Source organism: Dipodomys spectabilis, unplaced genomic scaffold (assembly GCF_019054845.1).
Source record: "Dipodomys spectabilis isolate Male_0828 unplaced genomic scaffold, ASM1905484v1 ptg000043l, whole genome shotgun sequence".
Classification (NCBI taxonomy): domain Eukaryota; kingdom Metazoa; phylum Chordata; class Mammalia; order Rodentia; family Heteromyidae; genus Dipodomys; species Dipodomys spectabilis.
Window position 1 is genome coordinate 32,201,065 of NW_024870720.1, and position 24,523 is coordinate 32,225,587.

The 24,523-nt window shown below is 40.2% G+C and overlaps 1 protein-coding gene across 1 annotated transcript in view; it reads left to right on the forward strand.

Annotated features, from left to right (window-relative positions):
• Fras1 (Fraser extracellular matrix complex subunit 1) overlaps positions 1–24,523 on the forward strand; it is a 448,626-nt gene that overhangs the window by 388,708 nt on the left and 35,395 nt on the right. Inside the window, exons 53-61 of the mRNA XM_042678144.1 lie at positions 1,094–1,253; positions 3,251–3,401; positions 6,792–7,038; positions 8,450–8,794; positions 10,840–11,000; positions 11,650–11,797; positions 19,103–19,308; positions 20,982–21,138; positions 23,588–23,788. Coding sequence (XP_042534078.1) covers positions 1,094–1,253; positions 3,251–3,401; positions 6,792–7,038; positions 8,450–8,794; positions 10,840–11,000; positions 11,650–11,797; positions 19,103–19,308; positions 20,982–21,138; positions 23,588–23,788 — 1,776 coding nt within the window. The remainder of the gene's footprint in view (positions 1–1,093; positions 1,254–3,250; positions 3,402–6,791; positions 7,039–8,449; positions 8,795–10,839; positions 11,001–11,649; positions 11,798–19,102; positions 19,309–20,981; positions 21,139–23,587; positions 23,789–24,523) is intronic.

Genomic DNA, 24,523 nt, shown 5'->3' on the forward strand with positions numbered 1-24,523 from the left:
TATTTATTTTTTGTTGTCATTGTAGCGTTGATATACAGAGGGGCTACAGTTACATGAATCAGGGAATGAGTAATGAGAACAAGTCTTTTTTTGTTGTTTCTTTTGTCAGTGGTGGGGCCTGAATTCTGGGGCCTGGACGCTGTCCCTCAGCTCTTCAGCTCAAGGCTAGTGCTCTACCACTTGAGCCACAGCGCCAGTTCTGGCTTTTTCTGCTTATGTGGTGCTTAGGAATCGAACCCAGAGCCTCATGCATGAGCCTACCACTGAGCCACCTTCCCAGCCCTTTCTTAAAATCTTTACCCAAGAAATTAAAGTCAACATGAATTCTTAAAATCTTTAGGCAAAAACTTAAAGTCAACATGTATAGGTTGGTCAACAGAAGTATTTTCCTGTCTGAATCACATAAGCAGGTCACTGTGTATTGAAATTCTTGTAAGCTTGTAAGGCATTTCTAGTAATTTGAGGTTGAGTGTGGTTGGGGTAGTCACTGTAACAGTGCTTCTTAAAGGTCATGTCCTTATTTCCTTTACCCCTCCTGATTTTAATCATTTGTTGTCTTCTAGCATATGTTTAGCTGTGTGTATATATATATATATGGATTGTTTTAATCCAACCACAGCTCTTTTTATTAGCACATACCTTCCAAGAAACCTTCTCTAGAAGAAATCAGAACTGGGAATGAGTCCAGACCCCCTGAGGATGCTGGGGTGGGGGCGGGGGTGAGGTGGGGAATCAAATTCTCATCTCTGTCAACTCTCAAAGTTTCCTCGCACTATTCCACAGATATTTGCTGAGGTTTTCTCTTTCAAGACCCTGGGATTTTCATTCTATAAAACGATGAGGCTTCTCTATACATAAAGACAGGTCTTCTGTTCCAAAGAAGGAATTGCAGGAATTGGTTTTTCAAATCTGGAAAAAAAATTTGTGTTTAAGACTACTGTGCTTTTGTGTGCTTCTTGTTTTGGGGAAAATAAATTCTGCACATAAACCATTAGAAGAATAAGCTAGAAGTGTTACTGGGGGAATCTGTGAGGCTGTCTTTATAGTACTTGGCTATAGTACCGTGAACTTATGGGGAGTCTTTTTCTCACAGAGGCTGTCAACTTGGGGTTGATTCGTTATGTGTTATATGAGGAGAAGATCCATGAGATGATGGATAGCTTTCAGTTTCTGGTGAAAGACAGTAAACCCAATCTGGTCATCGACAATGTCTTCCATATCCAGTGGTCCCTCATCAGCTTTAAATATACCAGGTAAATGTGTTATTATGCTTTTGGTCTGGAGAAACTTAGTGAATCAAGTAGAGAAAATAAGCAGCTCTAGTCACCTGTTTTGGGGGTTCTTTTTTTGGGGGGATTGGTGGTGGTGGTGGTGACAGTAATGGTAACAGTAATAAAAACAATAATTGCAGAAATACTTATTAGATACTATGTATCCCAGGTACCCCTAGGTACTTGACATATATCATCTTAGTTACTTACAATATACAGTTATGAAATGAATTCTCTTATCCTCCTAGCAGCAAAACGATAGAAGAACAAGCTTAAGTAACTTTCCCACAGTCGCTTAGTAAGCAGTCAGACCAAGACTTAAGACCAGTGACCCTAACTATTGCACTGTACTACCTCTCATACAAATAGATTTGCTTTCATCTTCATATTTTAGAAGATAATCCAGTAGAACTGATGGGAAAAATAAAAATTAGATATTAAACTTTTGAGAATAAAGTACCTAGCCCACACTAACAATACCTTTGCTGCCCATCTCTGCCCTGATACTTGTATTCTCCCCTAGCTTCTCTGATTCTCACAAGATTAGATGCCAACGTTATGGAATCTTTTAAGAAATTTTCCTAACCTGTGAGAGAATTACTGAGGCAAAGAAAGATACCAGTTGATAAAGGTGACTGTGAAGCACAGTTCTGGTTTTATGGGTTAAATTATAAGTAGGATTATTATTTCTTTGAGGGGAAATAATGATTTAAAAAATCTATGTGGTAAGAAGCCAACTTTCTAACAGTTTGAATGCAGATAGGCACTTGGTATGAAGAGGACTTTTGTGTACTTGCTTTCATGGACCCCAGAGAGTTCTTCTGCTCTTCCTCGCCATATTTACAGGCTGACAGGACACTTTAAATCATATATATATATATATATATATATATATATATATATATATATATATATATGCTGTTTTGTTGTTTACTGCTATTTACCACTTGTTTTTTCCTTCTTCAGAATTAAATAACTGTGCTATTTACTTTTTCTGACAGCCCTCTCAGATTTAATGGACTACAGGGCATAGAGGCTCCAAAAGCTGACAATTGAGCTCTAATACCTCAGAGATATTTTTCCTAAAATGGTAGCAATGGGACACATAACCCCCTCCAATTGCTGTCCCCAGTGATGAAGAACAAAGTGTCTAGTTTGGCTTTTGCAAACCTTCCTATTACAAATTAATAGCACATTGAATAATGTGCATCTTGACACACGCAGCACAGATCTCTAGCATTAAGCGACATTAATCCCCCATTACCATAGGACACCATTTGCCTAAACACCTTTGTTAGCTACACTTAACCTGTAACCCTGCTCCACATGTTCTTCCTGCACATCTGGCTCAGTCATTTCCCACCTGAGACCAGGCATTAACAGCCTCCCAAACAGCTTTCTTCCCTAAGAATAGGCCCACTGGCCTCTTCTGATTACCTTGCTACACTTGGGAGAGATTATTTGTCATTTATGTAGATTTTCAGCTGTGAAGTTCATTGTTCCTATGCACGATCCATCTTCTAAATGACTCTCAACTCTTTCAAAATGAGGACACTGGAAGGTGACTCAGTGGTAGAGTACTTGCCTCACATACATGAGGCCCTGGGTTCGATTCCTCAGCACCACATAAGCAAAAAAAGCCAGCAGTGGTTCTGTGGCTCAAGTGGTAGAGAGCTAGACTTGAGCTGAAGAGCTGAGGGATAGCACCCAGGCCAGAGTTCAAGTCTCACAACTGACAAAAAAAATAAATAAATAAAAATGAGGACACCACATTCTGCATCTTGAGTCCTTGTTCACTTGGTGCTGGGACTGTCCCAGGAGCAGACTCCCTCAGTTGACATGACCTCTTGAAAGAACCAGGCTGCCTTCCTATGTCCAATAACCAAACAGAAGAGACACTGAACAGACAGTCTTTGGATATGTGGGCTTTTCACAGCCCTGGGCAGACTTTTAGAGACTTCCATTTTGTGTACTTCTAGCTATAACGTCAGTGAGAAGGCGGGGTCCGTCAGCGTCACGGTGCAGAGGACAGGAAACCTGAACCAATATGCCATCGTCCTGTGTCGCACTGAGCAGGGCACAGCCAGCTCCCAGCTGGGACAGCAGGACTACGTGGAGTATGCTGGCCAGGTAGGTAGGATGGGGATCTCTGATTTCTGAATTGCTAGGGAGACTCCAGCAAGGTCTGCAGGATGGCTGAAGACTGTCATGGGAAGTTCCTCTTCTATTTATTCCCTTTCTACCAGCATCTTTCCTTGGGTAATTTTTCTATGTTCCTTTCTCATAGTACCTTGTAGTTCACAGTCTACCTAATCACATTGATGCGTAAACTGACAAAACTTGTCATCTAGCTTCTTGTCTTTGCACATTGCTTCACAACAAAAAAAAGAAAACCCTAAATTAACAGCCAGCCTTGGGGTCCTCAGACTTCCTCTCCTGCCTCTTCCTAGCTAGAGGAGGAAGAGAGACAGGGAGTAAAGAGAGCCTTTGGAGCTCTTGGAACAGGTTAGATGAAAGAGGCTGGTGAGACAGAGCTTCAATATAAAATGGGTGGATTTGACAGATTAGTAGAAGAGATAGGCTGTCAGCAGGGTTGTGGGGAGATAGGAGATAGGTTGTGATGCTAGGAAGAGCACATAGGAGGAGCCAGAGCTGTTTCACAAGGTGTGGCCAAGGCTGTGATGGTACCTTGGGCATGTTGACTGTAAGTTTTCTTAGAAGCAACAGCTTTGCCTCTATGTAGACGAGCAGGGAGTGAGGAGAAATGTTCCAGTGACTAGAATAGATGTGGCCATTCGTACCAAAGTGGCAGTTTGAAAGAAAAATGAAACAGTGAGAGGACTAGAAATAAGAATTAGCTTAGTGGTAGGCGAAATGAACACCAAGATACGGACACAAGAGGTTCTTCTTTGTTGTCGTTGTTTTTAATGTACTATGTGATTTTTTTTGTTTCTTTTGTATGTTCTTCCCCCTATTGTATATCCCCTGTGGTCCCTGTATTTGATTTGGGTACCCTGCATCTTGTATACACATTTATTTAATTTTGGAGGGAAAGGGGAATAACAAGATGCTGAAACAAGGATACAGGATGACCCAATGCAACAATGATACTCACAAGACACTATGTTGGAAATGATCTTTAGTCCCATGGGGTGGGGGGGGGGGGGAGTGAGGTAGATGGGGTAAGGAAGGGATAGTAGGAAAAAAACAAAGGAGAGGGTAACCATGTTCAACAAGAAATGTACTCATTAACTTTACTCATGTAACAGTAATCCCTCTGTACAGCGTCTTTACAATTAAAAAGAAAAAAAGAATTAGCTTAGTGGTAGAGTGAATTCTTAGCCAAAGAGCAGCCCTAGGCACCAAAGAGAGAGAAAGGATAAGAAGATATGAAAGCAGGAGTAAAAGGGGGAAAGTCACAATGTTTGGATATATATTCAATTTCTGAGTTCAATTTCATTATTATTATGATGTCGCAAATCTCTGGAGAAGTATCCTTTGAGTTCGGGAATCAGCAGGACTAAGCTATTCTATGTTCAGTTTAAATGAGGAATTAGAAAAGAAGATGAGTCTAGTGTGGTGATACACAGTTTGTAATCCCAGCATTGGGAAGACAAGCAGGAGGCTCACAAGTTCAAGGCTAGGTAGAGTCACAAAACAAGACTTTATCTCAAAACAAACAGAGAAATAAACTAAGAAAAGAACAAACAAAGCTAAAGAAATCAAGCCGGGCACCAGTGGCTCACGCCTATAATCCTAGCTACTCAGGAGGCTGAGATCTGAAGATCACAGTTCAAAGCCAGCCCAGGCAGGAAAAAAATCTGTGAGATGCTTATCTCCAATAAACCACTAGAAAACCGGAAGTGGTGCTGTGGCTCAAGCAGTAGAGCATTCTCCTTGAGCTGAAGAGCTGAGGGACAGTGCCCAAGCCCAGAGTTCAAGCCCCACGACTGACAAAAACAAAAACAAAAAACCTAAAGAATCTTTAGCAAATGGGGAAGACAATATGTTCTTGTGAGGTTTTTTTTTTTTTGAGAAACGACAAAGGGTTATCAGTTGTAGATAATTAACAGAAATCTCTTGAGTATGTTTCATTTTCTTGGGGTGTCTGGAAGTATGGGACTTATTAAAATATAATTTGATTTGATTAAATATATTTTAGCAATTTTCTGTGTGGTTAAAAGTATGTGTTTCTCAGACTTATGTGGCCCTAAAGCTTTACGATTACTTGTTTCATACGTGCTCCAAATGCTACCATTCATGCCAAGTTCAATCCAAGTTCAGTTTCTGCCCTTTTAGTTTGGGGCAAGTCTATATCCTAGTATCATTTAAAAGTTTCATCTTCCTTCCTTTCTTCCTCTTTCTTCCTACTCTCTCCCACCTGCCTTTCTCCTTTTCTTTCGTTACTACTACCTCTCTCTCTCTCTTCTCCCTTTCTTCTTCTCTTCCATTTCTCCCTCTTCCCTCCCTTGCTTTTTCCTCCCTTTCTCCTTCTTTCTCTCCTTTCTTTTTTTCTTTTTGCTTTACATAGGTAAAACCAGAAACATCTTTGTTCATTTCACAAGTACGTGCATGTAAAATAATTTCGGCAAAATTGTGCCAGTCTTAAGTTCACACACATCATAGTTACAGCACACTTTAATGGCAAACAGTTTAGTCAAATAAAGTTAAAATTAGTCTGGCATGGTTAAATAACTTTCTGTGCATTCCAGCTTCATTATTCAGTGCAGTAAGACTCTGCCTATTTTAATGGTGTGAGTAATAAGGTCATGGCAATGGCAGTAGCTTAAATTTGTTCAGTGCTTTAAAATATATTTAGTTCTTGGGGCTGGGAAGGTGGCTCAGTAGTAGAGTAATTACCTCGCATGCATGAGGCCCTGGGTTCGATTCCTGAGCACCACATAAGCAGAATGAAATGGAAGTGGTGCTGTGGCTCCAGTAGTAGAGTGCTAGCCTTAAGGGACAATGCCCAGACCCAGAGTTCAGGCCCCATGACCGACAAAAATAAATAAATAAAAAATAACATATATATATATATATATATATATATATATATATATATATATATATATACTTAGTTCTCTCATTCTATGTACTTTCCTTTAGTCTTGCCAATAAATATGTAAGTAAAAGAATTATTGCTGTTTAGCTGATCAAAAATCAGATGTTCCTAAAGTCTCATGTCTTTACCTAGTTTAGAAGTAATAGAACCTGGACTTGAAACTAGAACTTCCTGTCCTGAGGTCAGAGCTCTTTCTCATTAAACTTACCTCAAGCGGAAGGGGCATTTAGTCATCAAATAATGCTCATTGTTATCTAAAGTGAACTAATGAAACAGAATGTGAATATGTTTTCCTTCACCCAATGGTAGAGGACTTACTTTCTTTCCATGTCCCTATATAGTGTACAGTGAAAAGCAGAAAATGGCTGAGTGTTCCTGCTGGTAAAGCAGTTCTCTGGAGGACTGGAACAGAGGGTGCTGGGGTACAGCTTAACCTCTGTTATTTCTTTTGGTGACAGGTGCAGTTTGATGAGCGAGAAGACACCAAGTCGTGCACCATTGTCATCAATGATGATGATGTGTTTGAGAACGTGGAGAGCTTCACTGTGGAGCTCAGCATGCCAGCTTATGCCTTGTTAGGAGAGTTTACCCAGGCAAAAGTCAACATCAATGACACTGAGGATGAACCCACATTAGAGTTTGATAAGAAGACCTACCGGGTCAATGAGAGTGCTGGTTTTCTATTTGCATCTATTGAAAGAAAAGGTCTGTTGGTGCCAAAGGTGATAAGAAATTACAATAATAGCTTGCATTCATTGCATTCCTTTTATCCACCAAGTGCTTACTGATCATGTGAACTGATTGATACAAGTATCTTACATGTATTGACTCTCTTGATCTCCAGAATGACCACAATAATGATTACACCCATAGCAAGTATTATCAGAAGGCTTCTTGCTTCACTTATTCTTAAATTGGACCAGAAGACTGGTTAAATGTAGTCTTGCAAATTATTCATGATCTCAGTATTCTTAATCCATCACCATTACATAAAGTATTTAATAACTACGGTCAAAAAGGAAAGTTATAATTGTGAGGTTCTTAGATCTTGGAAGACGGGAAAATGTGCTTAAGATTTTCCCTCCCTAGCTGTTCACTGGTGGTTCATACCCCTAATACTAGCTACTCAGGAGACTGAGAGCTCTCTCAGTCAATGCAAAATAGTCCACTAGACCCTTACCTCTAGTTAACCACCAATGGAGCTGTGGTAGAATGCTAGCCTTGAGCAAAGAAGCTAAGGGACAGCAGTTCCCAGTTTGGCACACACACACACACACACACACACACACACACTTCCCTCCCTGAGTGTTATATATATATATATGTATATATATATAAAGTTCAGATGAGAAATAAACTGTGAGAAATAAAGAACAATCCTTGAGGAATACAATACTGAAACTTTAAAACACATAGAAATGAAATCTCTGATCAGAGGCACAACATGACTGTAAATGATGATGTCAGGTTTCTTTATTGAATCTGCTGGCTTGGGTACCACTCTAACAAATACTGCAGAGAGCACAAAACCTGGGCAATACCACTCGGCAAACAAAAGCAAACCCCAATGATTGCCCTGGGCCACCAAGCCAGGCCCAGAACAGGCTGCTGCCAATGGATGTGGCTACACTTAATAACTAAGGTCATTTGTACAGAGAAGCCAGTTTTACTTTGTTTTGTCTTTTCTGTTTTAAACAAGCTTCTTTCTCTCCGGGAATTAAAGTGTAGAAGTTTATTCAGAAAGGCAGTGAACTATGCTCATTGCACTACCTTCAGGACACAATTACTTTGCTACTTAAACTTCCAAATATGAGTCTTTTCTTTCCACCCGCTGTGGTCTTAAGATGGTAAGCAATGACTCTTGTGAATTAACAGAGCACAAAACTCACAGAATAGGAAATCCATTTTAAGTTATTTGGGGAAGTGTCTGGGGTATATTAAATCCTCAAGCGGTTTATACCACAGAAACGGCAACTCAAGCGGGTTTCCTGTCAGAGTGCGAACATTAGTAGTGTTGGAATGTCAGAAGGTATCAAGCTCATTAAAGTATCAAAGATTCCAAAGGTTGAGAAGCACTCATTGAAATGCTTCGGCTCTCTTGCCATTTCTATTTCAGGAGATTCAAGCAGCATTGTATCTGCCGTTTGCTACACAATCCCAAAGTCGGCTATGGGAAGTAGCCTTTATGCTCTAGAATCAGGCTCTGACTTTAAATCTAGAGGGAGATCTGCAGAGAGCCGTGTGATATTTGGGCCTGGTGTCACCACATCTACTTGTGATGTCATGCTCATTGATGACAGCGAGTATGAAGAGGAAGAAGAATTTGAGATTGCCCTGGCTGATGCTTCTGACAGTGCCCGCATCGGAAGGGTGGCGATGGCCAAAGTGCTCATTAGTGGTCCAAACGATGCTTCCACTATCTCCCTGGGTAACACAGCTTTCACTGTCAGTGAGGATGCAGGTAATGGAGGGCCTTTCTGGGGTTCTGCCGCCCAACTTCTGATCCTTTTATTGAGTAACTTCTTTCTAATGTTTGAGATTGTTCTTCAGTAACGCCATCAGTGGTCTGAAGCATTAGGTATTGGTAAACCTCAAGACCAAGAATGAAGCTAGCCAAGCAAGTTCCATGTGCATTTTTGCTCTGGTTATTGATGGCAGGGTGGCATCTGGCTTAAAGCTGTGGTCCACAAAGAGGGCGTGTGGTGCTGTGTTTTTTGGCTTGTGAAGGAAGGGAATGTTGTTCAGTTAAGAATGAATGGTTAAGAATGAGGCCTTGTTTGCCCCTGGTGTCCTTGAATCTTTCCCTTGACCCTTGCCCCTTGCTCCCCCTTCCCTTCCCTTTCCCATACCTCCTGCATGCCTCCATCTTGGGCAGGCCAGCAGTATGCTCTCCCCTCAGTAAACAAAAAAGAATGAATATGAGTTCTTTAGTTCCTGCTGGCTTCTGAAACAAACTCTATAAACTCAATGTCTTGATTCAATAGACCTTTCTCACATATATTTCAGCCTCAGCCGTAAGTGGGTAAATCTCTTTTGTATGATATTTTAGAGCCCAGGTTCTTTCCCTCTTGTAGCTGCCCCAAAGATCTTGAAGATACTCTGTATGCTGTTGACAGAAGGGACAGAACCATGCTTAGAACCTTCTGATAAGAGCTACATCCAGGTTTTTCACCACTTTTAAGGATACTGAGGGAACTAGTATTTTGGAACACATAATAAATGCCTGGTATTACACATTCTCACTCAATCTTCTGTGGAACAGATGATGACCAGAGAGGTTAAGTAAATGACCATATATTAAGCAGCAAATACACTAGAAAGATAAATTAAAACCAGCTCCTTTTAACCAGACACCAGTGGCTCACAACTATAATCCTAACTACTCAGGAGGCTGAGATATGACAATCAAGGCTCAAAGCCAGTCTGGGCAGAAAAGCCTGTTAACCAACAAAAAGCTGAAACTGGAGCTGTGGCTCAAGTTGTAGAATGCCAGCCTTGATAACAAAAACTAAAGGACAATGCCCAGGCCCTAGGTTCAAGCCTCATTACTGGCGTGTGCACGTGCACACAATAACAAACAAAACATGCACACAGACACAATAACAAACAAAAAAGCAGTTCTTGCCTATTATACCATATTTCCTTTTCAATATGCAAAATGCCTGCGCGTGACTACATGTTACCTCAGAGCATGTAAAGTGAGGTGATATATAGGATTTTCAGGTTAGCTTTCTCCTGGCCTTGGTTCTGAAAATACCTAGCTGTATAGGCTTTTTTGTTTGTTGTTTAATTTTTTTTCTCTCTCAGTGCTGGGGATCAAACCCTGGGCCTTGCACATAGAAAGCAAGTGCTCTACCACTGAACTATATCCCTAGCCATTGGTTTTTTGAAACAAGCAATATCTCACTGTGTAGTTCAGTTTGACCTTCAACTCACTATGTAAGCCAGGCTAACCTCAAACTCCATGAATTTTCTGCTTCAGCCTTCTGAGTGCAATTCCTAAATTTCTTCAAGGTACTGCAAAGTAAAATGTCACTGTTAACCAGGAGATGAGCCTTATTTGTACAATAAGCAAAGAACACATATGGTTTAAGTAATGATGTGTGCACACTTGGATAAAATAGGAAATTCGACCCAGTTAAAACATTTAATTAGGAAAATTCAGCTCCAGGCTTCATAAAGTCTCCTAGCTGATTACTGGCTGTGTGCTAGCCAACTTCTTCTCCCTAAACAGGTTTGAGTTTTTTTCAGGGGGCACTTCACCCCTTGGGTGCATTGTTAAGACCGCTGCCCCCTTAGTATTGTTCCTAGGGTCACCTTCATGAAGCCCTCTGCTAGGTGTCCTTTTGCTCTTAGTTTCAATCAAAAGTGGGCAGTGACGACTCTCAGCCCCTGACATTGAATGATACAAATTGAGTGTGCAGCAGTCAGAGGGAACAGTGTTCTGGAAATCTCACTGACTTTCTGGCTCAAGGTTGGCCATTCAAATCTCTTGACTTGATTTAGGCACAGTGAAGATTCCGGTGATCCGCCATGGTACTGACCTTTCTACTTCCACATCTGTCTGGTGTGCAACACGGCCCTCCGACCCTGCCTCTGCCTCTCCAGGAGTTGACTATGTCCCTAGCTCTAGGAAGGTGGAATTTGGGCCCGGTGTCACTGAGCAGGTGAGCCAACTGCAGTGCATGCACTCAGTCACAGCTAGATAGCTCTGTTAGTGCAGTCTTGAATCTACTTTCTAAGCCTCTTGAGGATTCAGAAGACTCTTAGTCATATTATTATCCTTACTTTCTTTAAAAATAGTAACATAGAAACAAAAGAGAAATTTTATAATCCTAAAATTCACGAGTATCCTTTTCAGTGTCAAATACCCAAAAGTACAGATTTAGAATAAAAATTGTCCTTGTTTAATGCAAATATCCGGAAATGCTACTAGGAGTATATAGTGGTAACGTTTTATGAATTAAAAAAAGGAAAAAGCTGGGTGCTGGTGGCTCACGCCTATAATCCTAGCTACTCAGGAGGCTGAATCTGAGGATCACAGTTCAAAGCCAGCCCGGGCTGGAAAGTCCGTGAGACTCTTAGCTCCAATAAACCACTAGAAAACCGGAAGTGGCGCTGTGGCTCAAGTGGTAGAGCACTCACCTTGAGCTGAAGAGCTGAGGTAAAGCGCCCAAGCCCAGAGTTCAAGCCCTACAACCAACAAAAAATAATCAGTAAGAAGGACAAGTTGCCACGATTTTTCCTAGTATCCAAAAGGCAAATGGATGTTGGGTATTGCTGCTGCCATAAACTTTGCTTTGATCTTCCCTCCAGTATTGCACCTTGACTATCTTGGATGACACTCAGTATCCAGTAATCGAAGGACTGGAGACATTTGTCGTTTTCCTCAGCTCAGCACAAGGGGCCGAACTGACCAAACCTTTCCAGGCTGTTATTGCAATCAATGACACATTCCAAGACGGTAAGAGATTGGAGATGCCAACTAGTGGTTCGGAAATACATTTCTATTATTTTTTTCTTGGTTTCTATATGTATGCATTTTTGTTTATTTATATTTCCACTCAAGAAATATGTCTGTCCAGGTGCTGGTGCTCACGCCTATAATCCTAGCTACTCAGGAGGCTGAGATCTGAGGATGGAGGTTCAAAAGACAGCCCAGGCAGGAAAGTCCCTGACTGTTATCTCAAATTAACCACCAGAAAACCAGAAGTGGTGCTGTGGCTCAAGTGGTATATGGGAAGGCAGATTGGACTCAAGGTCAAAGAGGACTTTGTACAGCAAAATGATTGTTTATCAGCAGAAGAGAAGTGAGGTGTGATTTTTGTTTTAGGAAACTAATGTTGTCAGTATTAAAGATGATATGCAGGAATGAGTAGAGACAGGTATATAAAGAAAATACCAGTCACAACTGAAGATGCAGCCTAAGTAACCTAGGGAGAACCAGAAAGTTGCTTCTCAGGAAGAATTGATGGAAATTAGAACTGTCATCATGTGGATTCTAGTGGCAGGTGAAGAGGAACATGCCAACATTTCCCTCATCAGCAACTCCAGTGTTTGACCATAGAATCAATGATTAAATTCTTGTAGTAGCTGAAAAATCCCTGAAAAGGAGAGGCACTACGGAGAGATATTTAATTTCTTTATTCATTCTTAAGTAATTTCTATTATGTATATCCAAGTAAAAAATGTAAATGGAAAATGATATACTATGAAAACCTAATTTTTCTTCTATACCTACTCCCAAATTTCCATGTCTTGTCACTGGACACAACTATTCTACTGGTTTTGTTTATTTGAGGCGAGGAATACACACATAGACAAACACATATGCATTTACACTTACATATATTTACTTATATATATCTACATAGACATAGACACATCCAAAATATTATGTATTACTTCCATAAGCAGAAGTTCATCCTTTTAGGGTATAGTTTTGAAAAGTATGGGGAATGATATGCTCCATTACCATAATGAAGACATTGAACAGTCTGAGCACCCTAAAGAATTCTCATATGGCTTTCTATAGTCAGTCTCTCCCCAAACTCAAGCCCTGACAACCATATATCTGTTATCTGTCCCTGAATTTTTGCCTGTCTATCTATCTGTCTATTGATCCATCTATTGGCAGTACTGGGGTTTGAATTTGGGGCCTCATGCTTGCCAGGGAAGTGCTCTACCAGAGGTGCTATACCCTAGCTTTTTTTTCTTCTTCCTTAGTTTTTTTGGTTGTTGTTGTTGTTTTCTTTTGTTTTTTTTTTTATGGTCGTGGGGCCTGAACTCTGGGCCTGGGCGCTGTCCCTCAGTTCTTCAGCTCAAGGCTAGCGCTCTACCACTTGAGCCACAGAGCCACGTCCAGCTTTTTCTGCTTATGTGGTGCTGAGGAATGGAACCCAGGGCCTCGTGCATGTGAGGCAAGCGCTCTACCACTGAGCCACCTTTCCAGCCCCCTTTAGTTTGTTTTTAGATACAGTCTCATGTTTTTAACTGGACTAGCCTGGGACTACAATCCTCCTACCTTCATCTTCTAGTATCTGGGATTACAGTCATTCACTATAATGATATTTACCAACATACTATTTTTAATCTAACTTCCTTCATGTAGAGAAATGAATTTGAGAGTTATCATATGTATTGTGACATATATAAATAATGTATTCCATGTAAAACTGAGCAGTTTCCCCTTGTATGGGCATATCACATTTTGTTTATCTTTTTACACATTGAATGATATTTGGATCGCTCTAAGGTTTTGGCAAATACGACTCACAGTGTGGCTGTAAACATTTGTATGTAAATTTTGTGTGGATTCAGTTATTCATCTCTCTGTGGTGAATACTTAGGTGTGGGTTCCTGGGTCATAGGGTGAGTGTATGCTTGGTTGTGTAAGATTCTTGTGGCTTTTAGAAGTTGTTCTAGCATGTGGGTAATATCTTACATGATTTTTCTAATGACTAGGGGCACTGAGATTTTTCTATGTACTTTTGACACCCATACATCATTTAATGAAGTATTGTTCAAATATTTCCTCATTTTGAGATATTTTTCCACACTCTATTGTTGCATCATTGTACTATATTTCGGACAAAGAAAATATTTTACAAATATTTTATCCCAGTGTTTTGCTGGTCTGTTTGTTGTTTTCAACAATGTCTTTCAATGAGTTATTGGGTTTGCTCTTCTTTTTTCATTTTGAAGTGGCCCCATTTTTATCAGTTTTTGCATTAGAGATCATACTTTTAGTATTATATCCAAGAAAACTTTGCCAAACCCAAGGTTATAAATTTTTTTTCTTCTATATTTTCTTCAGGAAGTTTTATGGCTTTGAGTTTTACATTTCAGTTTATGACTCACAAAATGGTAATGTGTGGAGGGGGGGAGATAGTGTGTGTGGTGTGTGAGTGTGTGTGTGTGTGTGTGCGCCAGTATTCAGGGGAGGTGAGATTGAACTCAGAACCTTGTTCTCTCACTTGGCTTATTTTGCTCAAGGCTAGCACTCTACCACTGGAGCCACAGCTCCACTTCCTGCTTTTTGGTGATCAATTGGATCTAAGAGTCTCATGGACTGTCTTAACCTGGGTGGCTTTGAATCATGATCTTCAAATCTCAGCCTCCTGAGTAGCTAGTATTACCAGATGAGCCCTTGGTGTCTAGCCTGGTAACTTTTTAAACCATGAACTCAGTTATAGTAACTATGCTATTTTATACTAGGTGTTATTTCAGAGTTTACCAAATGATATATTATTAACCTTTAGCTCAGTGGTTCATAATCCCATGATTTTACAGTTGCTTCTATTTTGTAGGTAAGGAAACAAAATGAGGAGAGGTAGCAACCCACAATCTAATAGGGCCCAGTACATATTCTGACTTCTCATTCCAGTGCCTTCTCTCTGCAATATACTACATGGTTTTACTGGTGCAGTAGTAAAAAACTAAGAAAAAAAGGTAACAATAAGAAAAAAAGGAAAATCTCTTTCTCTTTAGAATGACTTCCTACCTTTATTACAGCAGAGGATAGTTAATTTCCCTCTGATGAATTAAAAATTGAAGGCAGATTTGTCAGTGCTAAAGGAGAATCTCAGTCTACCACATCCTAGCTTTTTAACCTTAAGTTCACTGAATCTCATTTTGTTCATCTTTAACTATGAACATATATGCTTTATGATATTATTATATGTATTAAATCAGATAAAATATATGAAAATACTATGGCTCATCTCACATAATAAACTTTGATCTGTGAATTTATGTTCTTGCTGACACATTTGTAATTTGTCACACTAACCAATAAGGCTCCAATAACCACATGCAATCATCATCTTCTGATCAACCCACAGAGTCTTATCTAAATTTTTCCTAATATTTTATAGATAGATCTTAGGCTTGCAGGTTTAGGAAATAAATATATGAAACAAAATTATATCTCATCTTCCAGGGATGCTGTAACTATATTTTAAGTCAAGAAAATATATCTTTTCTGGGAAGGAAATCCCCACTATCCCATTGTAGCACTCGGTGCTTATCTATGTTGGTTATCTTTCTCCCTGTAATAACCTATTTTTGTTGAGTCCGTTAAGTTGCACACTGTAGTGTGGAGCTTACATACTTTACCTCTGATCTTCACCACAGCCCTTCATCTTGTCACATGAGGTGAATCATTTGTGTAAGCACACACAGATGGGACATGATGGACCCAGTGTTAAAAGCAAGTTGTAATTTGCCCAAGTCCACACTGCTAGTTTTATATCCTGCCAAGTTGATTTTTCATAGTGCAGCTTTAGCTAGCAGCTGCCATCTAGAGAGCAATGCTACTGTCACTTAAGATCCTTATCAGATTGGTGTTTTAGTCTTCTGATAGAATTATAATTCCTTTCATAATTTTCCACTAGGTTGACTTGGGGCCCTAAATTGTCTAAGAATCTCATATGAGAATGTGTTCCTGCCTTTACCTCCCTCATCTGCTCTGGTACCTAGAATTCAACTCTATTATGGACACAACACTGAGTGAACAAGATAAGAAAAGTCTTATAGCTTCTACAGCTCCTTTGTAGACAACTGTATACTACATACTCATTAACTCCAGAGAATTAACTCCAGAGGCAGAATTTCTCTTAAACAGCTGTCTTAACCATTGCCTATAAGGAGGCCAACATATCCCAAGCATTGATGTTAGATATTTTTAGTAACTAAGAAGCTTAGCAGGGTAACAATGTTTATAGAACAGTTTCTGTGCCTAGGACTGGTGTTCCCCATCCTATAGATTACAGAGGAGTGGAGAGCACAGCCCCATGGTCTATTTCTGGATGCAGGACTTCTACAAGTATAAAAATACATTGTCTGTGTAAGATGAATGTGCTGAGGTGCCCTGGAGGTGGCCTTCATTTTGTAGTTTTGTCCCCCATCAACATGGAAAGAGAGATCCTCCATCCCCATGAACCCACTGTCAGGACCAGTGCGATCCCTTCCTGAGGACCATTCTGCCTTACCAGGCTGCTGAGAGAAAGATATCCATATATATATAAGAAACCTGTTCATGCATTCACTTTGCCGTCTGCATTGTCTCTGGATTGTTTCCTGGTGTCTGAGGCCTTTTCTTTAAAGCAGGAATTGTTTTCTGGAAAGGCAGTCATAAGAACCACGGTCTGTCCCTAATGCTTTCTATCTTTTCCTCTTCCTCTTCTTTCTCCTCTTGCTTCTTCTCTCCCTCCTCCTCTTCCTCTCTTCTTTCTCTTCCCCATTTTGGTAAATACATATAGATGAAGATAAGTATCTTATTAAAGAGAGGAAGGACCAGTTTGGTAGCGCACTCCTGTAACCCAGTTTAAGTAGCTAGAAGGTAGAAATTAAGCGGGTCACAGTTCAAGTCCAGTCTGGGATTACATACTTGTAACCCAAGAAATATAGGAGGATTAGGTAAGAGAATCACAGTTCAAAGCTGGTCCAGGCATGAGACCCTGTCTAAAAAATAATTAAAGCAAAAAAGAGCTAACATAACTCAAGTGGTAGAAATGCTTGTCTAGCAAATATAAATCCCTAAATCCTAACCCCAGGGTGCACCCCCACTCCCACCCCAAGGGCAGGGACAAGGGAAGAGAGTAGTCTTCTATATCTCAAGAGGAATGTGGTGTTGACTGATGCATGACAAAACTTTAAAAAAAAACAAACACATTGGCCCTTAACTTTTTCATCTGACTTGAGGCATATCAGGCTAGCAAAGAAATCTAACTTAAAGCTTTAGATATCTGCCAGGAGCAGAAAAGCTTCCTGCTTGTTTTGTTTTCTCCCTGGCAACAAATGTCCTCTGATTTCTTTTGTGCTGGGTGACGTCATTGTCACCTACCTTTTAACCGCACACAGTCTTTCACTGCTTAGCCAACCCCTGCCTGGTTAATGGGCAGGGCTTTAAGCCAGCCATTCATTTTCCTTTAGGAATGGAGTTGTTCTAAGAGATTTCTGTTTTTATTAAGTAATAATTAGGAGGCTTCATTCATTTAGGAGCTCTGAGTGGGTAGGTTTGAGGCAAACAGTTTTCTCTAGGAGAATTTACCGTGTGGTGAGCTGCTTCCTGCATTCTGCTTGCTCTTTGCTATCGGGGTTTGGCAGGGCACATCCAGAAAGCAGCTGGGAGAAGAGTGATTATAGCTTTCTGGTTGCTTTTCTATAGCCCTAAAGATAATTTCCATCTCAGGAGCCGGTGACATATGACCCTTTGTATTGCTCAGGAAGAAATTCATAATCGGCGATCCACCAAATGTTGAGCTTGGGGAAACTTACTGTAGAGCATCACAGTTGCTAATTGCAGGAAAGGAAGAGAAGAAAATGAATCCTCACAATGAGGAGCCTATTGTGAGGGGACACCAAAATACATTAATCCCTACCAAAATCTGAGTACCTATGAGCCCAACAGTGTATTTGAGTATCATGTATTTATTATCTCACTCAATCGAATCCTCTCAACAATTCTATGAGTTAGATAGGAACATTTTTCGTTTCCATGTTTTAAAAAAAAAACAAAGCTCAGAAAAATCTAAGTAATTTTCTCCATGCTTTTGCAGTTGCAATAGAAACTCAGTCCTGTTTACCTCCCAGATCCTTAGGCGTTTTTGTTGTTGTTTTGTTTTTATGGCAGTGCTGGGTTTTGATGTCAGTACTTGTCCTAGCAGGCCCTGTAAGACTGAGCCATGAACCTTATTTTGAACAGGTTGTTTTTGATCCAGGCTCCTATTTCCTTCCTGGACAGGTACCTGGAAGATAATCTGACTATTTTAATGCTTTCCCATTCTAATCAGGATGTCAGGCCAGTGCCACCACTCCAAGCTTCTTCCCCTGAGATGGAATCTCACAGCCTTTTTCCCGTAAACTCACTTGTAAGCCTACGGATCTCAGTCTTCCACATGAGCAGGGTGACAGGAATACACTGCCTTGCCTACCTTTTGCTTTGAAAGTGTCTCATGTGTATGTCTGGGCTAGCCTTGAACCATGTTCCTCCTGATCTCAGCCTTCCAAATATCACTGCTGGTGTGAACCACCAACACCAGCTCAAAGTCCTTGATTCTAAAAAACGATTTGGCTGTGGAACCTTCCAAAAGTCACATGAGGCTGTCAGTTGAAAAAAATAAATGGTAACTTCTTAGCAATGATTTCAGGAGACCTATGGTGCTATCCAGCCTGTGGCTGTGCTTTTTGGGGGGGCCACATAATTTGGACTTACATTGAGTTTATTTTTACTATTTTATTTGTTGCCTTTTTTTGTATTTTAGGAGAAAAGTCCAGATCTCTGCCTTAATTTGAATGTAAGATCTGGCAACAAAGACTGGAGACTAATTTTTGTAGCCCCTTTGCCTGCATGCCCATTCTTCTCTCCTGTTCCCTTGACTCCAAGACCAATGAGAATGGTCACATATCATCAGACTTACAGCTTATTGTAGCCCTGGAAGGAAAGTATAATTTTTAAGTACTCAAGTCACGATCACAATTTTTCTTACATAGGTCTCAAATGTCAGCATTACCTGCCGGCATTTGAGATGGTGATTGAACTCTGATGCTGAGCAATGACAGGTGTGAAGTTGATTACATTTTATTCTCTTGGGATCATACTCAGAGTAGATGCAGTTGTCTTGAGGTGAGAGCAGCACACATGACAGGAAATCCACTTAGCACCTGTGATCTGTCAGCTTACTTAGGCCTTTAGTTAAACTCTGCTATGGCACTGTGTCCTTCTGTCTTCCACTGACAATGCCCCATCTCTCCATGACTTGCCCAGTGCCTAGCATGCAGTTTGCCAAGGATTTGCTCCTGGTGAAGGAGAAGGAGGGTGTGCTACACGTGCCTATCATCCGCAGTGGGGACTTGAGTTACGAGTCATCGGTGAGATGCTACACACAGAGCCATTCCGCCCAGGTCATGGAGGACTTTGAAGAGAGAAGAAATGCAGACTCTTCCCGGATTACATTTCTGAAAGGCGAGAAGGTCAGTAGATTCACAAAATTCCCTTCTTTCAGTTTTGACATCACCACATGTACCACCCCCTCACCCCTCAATTTTATCTTGTGAGTAGTACTTTTGAAGTTCAACCGTTTGGAGACCATTGTAGATGACTCCAGAATTGTCCTCATCTGTGCTACCAAAACAAATGGTAGCTTCTTTTGTTGGGATATTCCCGTGAGCCTGACACAGTCATGACTCATAAAGGCCAGGTCTACGTAAATATTTGTGGGAATTTTACTGGTGTCAAGTTGAAACCTGTATTTAAGAACACATACAAATACACTGTAAATTCAAGCATCCACTTTGATTCTACATGCCTCTATTTGTTTTAATTCCAAAAGAAGGTTCTCTACCTATTCAAGAGATAGTTTTTAGTTTAAGAAGAGTATAAAATCCAGCCTAATACTTCATCCACCCAACAGTATATCAGTAGTCCCAAACACACTATGGCATCTTTATTTCCTTGGCTTGCTAATCATATGTCTTTGGAACTTGTCCTTTATTAAAATACCTTTTTGGCAAAAAAGCCACTCTGTTGTTCAGCACCAGTCTGTCACATCTGTAATACTTGCTACTTTGGAGACAGAAATCTAAGGATTGTGGCTCAAAGATAACCTAGGTAAGAAAGTGCTAAGATTCTTAGCTTCAAATAGTTAGCAATAAGTCTGAAGTGGACTGTGGCTAAAGTGGTAGAACACCAGCCTTGAGTGGAAAAAGCTAAGGGGTAATGTCCAGGTACTAAGTTTAAGCCCCAGTACTGGCATTAAAAAAAAAGAAAAAAGAATCTGAAGAATCACTACTACATTCATGAATTCCATAAGGAATTCTTACTCCCTGGAAGATGGTGAAGAAAAAAGAAGCATATTTATCAGGGACTTGAAACCGGTTAATAAGCTACTTGGTTTGCAGGAATGTCTTACCACCATTTAGTGTGACTTATGGAGTGTGCAAGTAGAACTTCTCCCTACCCACGTCTTTTGCAGTGTAGTAAGACAGTGATTTTAAAATAGCCCAGCTAAAAATATCCCACATCATATCACATGACTGAACAATTGAAACTGCTATGCGGCTATAATATTGTGACTTCGTTTTCATTTTCTCAAGAATGCGGGCCTCAGTAGAGAATACTCACTTTGAGAAATACTTAATTTTTTCCCACTGACAGGGCACTGTGTATGTGACTTTTAGCACTCAGCAGTTTTCAGATGAGATTCTATTTGGCAGCAGATTTGAGAGTCGTTTAGCATTTAAAGGTATCTTTAGCATAACATGAAACCTTTCTGGGTTCCTTATAAAACTCCTTTCTCTTTACAAAGGAAAAGGAATGCTATTCAGCTCTCCAGGAAGTCTGGCAATATATTAAACCCACACCACTAGAAGGCAACCTATTGGAACATGCACAAATGTATTAACAAGCCCAGATAGCCTGTGTAAAAATGCACAATGTTCTATAAGTGCTTGCTTGTGGGTTATTTGTTTTATTGATTTGGGGTTTTCATTACTCATCAGCAATAATTCAACATGCTCTGAAATGTTCTGCAAATATAAGTCTTGTCAAATAGGTAGATCCCAGTCAGACATCAATTGTTAGGTTTAATTGTTGTATTTTATGAATGAAGTTGTCTGGATCCCTTGTCTCCTGCCATTGATTATAGGTGAAGAATTGCACAGTCTATGTCCATGATGACTCCATGTTTGAGCCAGACGAGCAATTCAGGGTCTACCTTGCCCATCCTCGTGGAACCCACTGGAGTGGAGCTCGAGTTGGAAAAAATAACATGGCCACCATCACCATATCCAATGATGAAGATGGTAAAAGAAGAAATTGACTTTGGTTACTTTTAAGTTGATAGAACTATTAGTGTGATGAAAAAATTAAGTGCTATAAATGTGTGTACTGATAATAATTTGCATACATTTATAGGAAATGTTTTCAGCTAATGACCGCCTTCAACAATGTTCCAACAAATTCACTGGAATTTCTGTTCTCATCATTTCCTACCATATTTCTAAGAGATAAAGAATAGCTTCCAAAAACCATTAAGTCACTACAGATCAGAAGGATTAGAAATACAATTAGTATCTGTTGACTCAAATAAGCAAATTTAAAATACTGTTCCTTTCTGTCTTAATTTCTCCATTTTCTTCTAAATGACCTGATTTATTAACCTCATAACAAAACAAAACAAAAAACACTTAACTTCTGTAGTCTGAGTGATCCAGACACCTGTAGAAACAACTTGCTTCCAACTGAACCTTAATCTTTTCATTACTGAGCTATTTTAATCATACTAATATCACAAACAGCAATAACTGCTTTTAGTTTCATACTTGCTGTATTATCTTCTTTCCCTTAATCCTGACAATAATCCCTTGAAGTACATGTCATTATCCTGTAGTATAGTTGAAGAAATGAAATTTCAGCAAAGTCACATCGTTTGTCCTTAATTTCACAGCTATTGTCAGCAAAATGGGATTATAAACTTGTTTTGTGTGATTCTAGAACATATTTTCTTCTTTCTTTTGTCATTAATGGGATTTGGACTCAGAATCTTGTACTTGCTGATTAGAAACTCTACCACTTGAGGCATGTCTCTAGCCCTTTTTTTTTTTTTTTTGTTGGTCGTGGGGCTTGAACTCTGGGCCTGGGCGCTGTCCCTCAGCTCTTCAGCTCAAGGCGAGCGCTCTACCACTTGAGCTACAGTGCCACTTCCGGTTTTCTGGTGGTTTATTGGAGATAGGAGTCTCACGGTCTCTCCTGCCCAGGCTGGCTTTGAACCGCGATCCTCAGATCTCAGCCTCCTGAGTAGCTAGGATTACAGGCGTGAGCTACCAGCGCCCGGCTTCTCTAGCCCTTTTTTGTTTTAGTTATTTTTTGGATAGGGTCTAGATTTTTTGCTCAGATCTATTCTTAGACCACAATCCTTTTCCCTATGCCTTATGAATAGCTGAGATTACAAGTGTGAACCACCACACCCGGCTTTTTTGTTGAGATGGGATCACACAGCCTTGTTGCCCAGCCTGCCTTGATCCATCATCCTTCCAATTTCTGCCTCCCAAGTAGCTGGTATTACAGGTATGGCATAACCATGTCTGACCTCTGAACTCTTAACTGCCATCACAGTGAATAAAGCTTTAATGCTTCTAATTTTAAAAAATCAGAGTCTAACTTGGAAGTCAGGTAAATATAAGATGTCTATCTTAAAGTGGATTTCTTTATCCAAATATATATGTTCAAATCTTGAAATGAACCCAGTTCCAGGCACAAAGAAAAACAAATCAGTGACTGAATTTCAGGGAGGTACGCAATTCACACCACCAGCAACTTTCTGAGGTTTCAAAGAGAGGAAGCCTAAAGTGTAGCTTATCTTGTATGGCTAGGATGACTTGACTTTCTGAGAGAGGAACACAAAAATGAGAAACTGCTACAGTATTCTACCATATACTAAAAGTGATATGAATTTCTAATTCCTCTCAATTTTCCCATGGTTTTATCTGACTCTTCATCCCACCCTTCCTCATGAGAAAGTAACAGAGAAGACATAATGTGAAACTGTTTTTGACGAGAACCAACAATTATTATTAAACATCTTCCAACAATGACAGTAGTGCCCAAACCAAGTAGCATTAAGAAGTCTCATGTTCCTAAACTAACCATTCCTATCTAAATAACTTTTGAGATGTTAGGAAAAACCGGGAGTGGGTGTGGGAGGTAAGGACACTGAGGAGAGTATATCCAAACAAGAGGTAAGGGCATGGGCATGGCTCAAGTAGTAGAGCCTAGCAAACCCAAGACTCAGAGTATAAACCCCAGTACTTCAAATACCAGAGGTGAGAGTCTTTGAAGTTTAAGTAGATAAATTCCAAGAAATTCATTGCTCATAACTAAAAAGTTGATTCACATAAGCAGTCAATAGACACTTATCAAGTGTCTACTAGACCTCAGTCCCTTGATAAGTTGTGCAAATTGGAAAAAAAAATTTGTAGGCTATAAATACCAAGATAGAAACTTGAATATCACGAACTTCAAAGTTTCTAAATATTTCCTCCATTATATTGTTCTTAATGAGAAACATGTATAGGATCACAAAGCAATTAATCTTTCCAAAAAGATAGCTTAGAGGTAAATGCTGACTGATTTTTAGGACTGGAAGCCATTCGGTCTTGGTATTGTTAACTAGTGTGAAAGTTCCCTGCTGTTAAGGTATTTTCATGGGAGTCTGCCTCCTCTGTACAATTTCAAACTTCCTCATTTCCTTAGCACCCACCATTGAGTTTGAAGAAGCTGCCTACCAAGTTCGGGAACCAGCAGGGCCAGATGCTATTGCTATTCTGAGCATCAAGGTCATCCGCAGAGGGGATCAGAACAGGACCTCCAAGATCCGCTGTAGCACTCGGGACGGGTCTGCCCAGTCTGGTGTGGATTACTACCCAAAGAGCCGAGTCTTGAAATTCAGTCCTGGTAAGGGAATGACAGTTCTGATCTCTTGGGTTTCCTTAATGCAAAGATCAATATCTTGTATTTGAACAAAGAAATGAGAGAAACTAAGGAAGAAGACAATAGTTTCAAAAACATAAAGTACTTATGAACCACACACCCTTGAAATTGCAGCGAAGCTTCTTAATTAGCCAAAATGGCCTAGAAAAAAATAAAAAGACCAACCCCTAACATTGGAACATGCTGGGCATTTGGTTGATTAAAGGGGATTTTCATTATACTGTGTGGTTTGGTTGGATGATAGCAATACTTTGCTTCACACACACACACACACACACACACACACACACGCATGCATGCATGCATGTACTTACACACACATCATTTAGCAGAAGTTGTGCCAGATCCTTTAGGTCTCATCCAAATCTGGAAGGTACAAGTGCTGAACATCTTCTAGCAAGCAGGATATCCTGTTGTAAGCCTTCCATAAAAGCTTATCCCACAGAGAAAAAGAGACAAGTTGGAGAAGAGAGAAAGATGAGAATCAGGTTATAACTTGCTCTTCCTCGGTTCTTGTTTTAAGTTGATTGGGGGAAAGTGGCCAACCAGGTAAAGTGTTGGATTGTGTGCTAGGAGTTTTCACAAAACTTTCTAGAGCAGTGTGAAGTGAAAAGACGTTCTACAACCTGATACCGCTAGTGATGTGACCTGCAGTGGACAACTAGGTGGATGGAGAAAGTGACCTAGATGGTCTGGGTA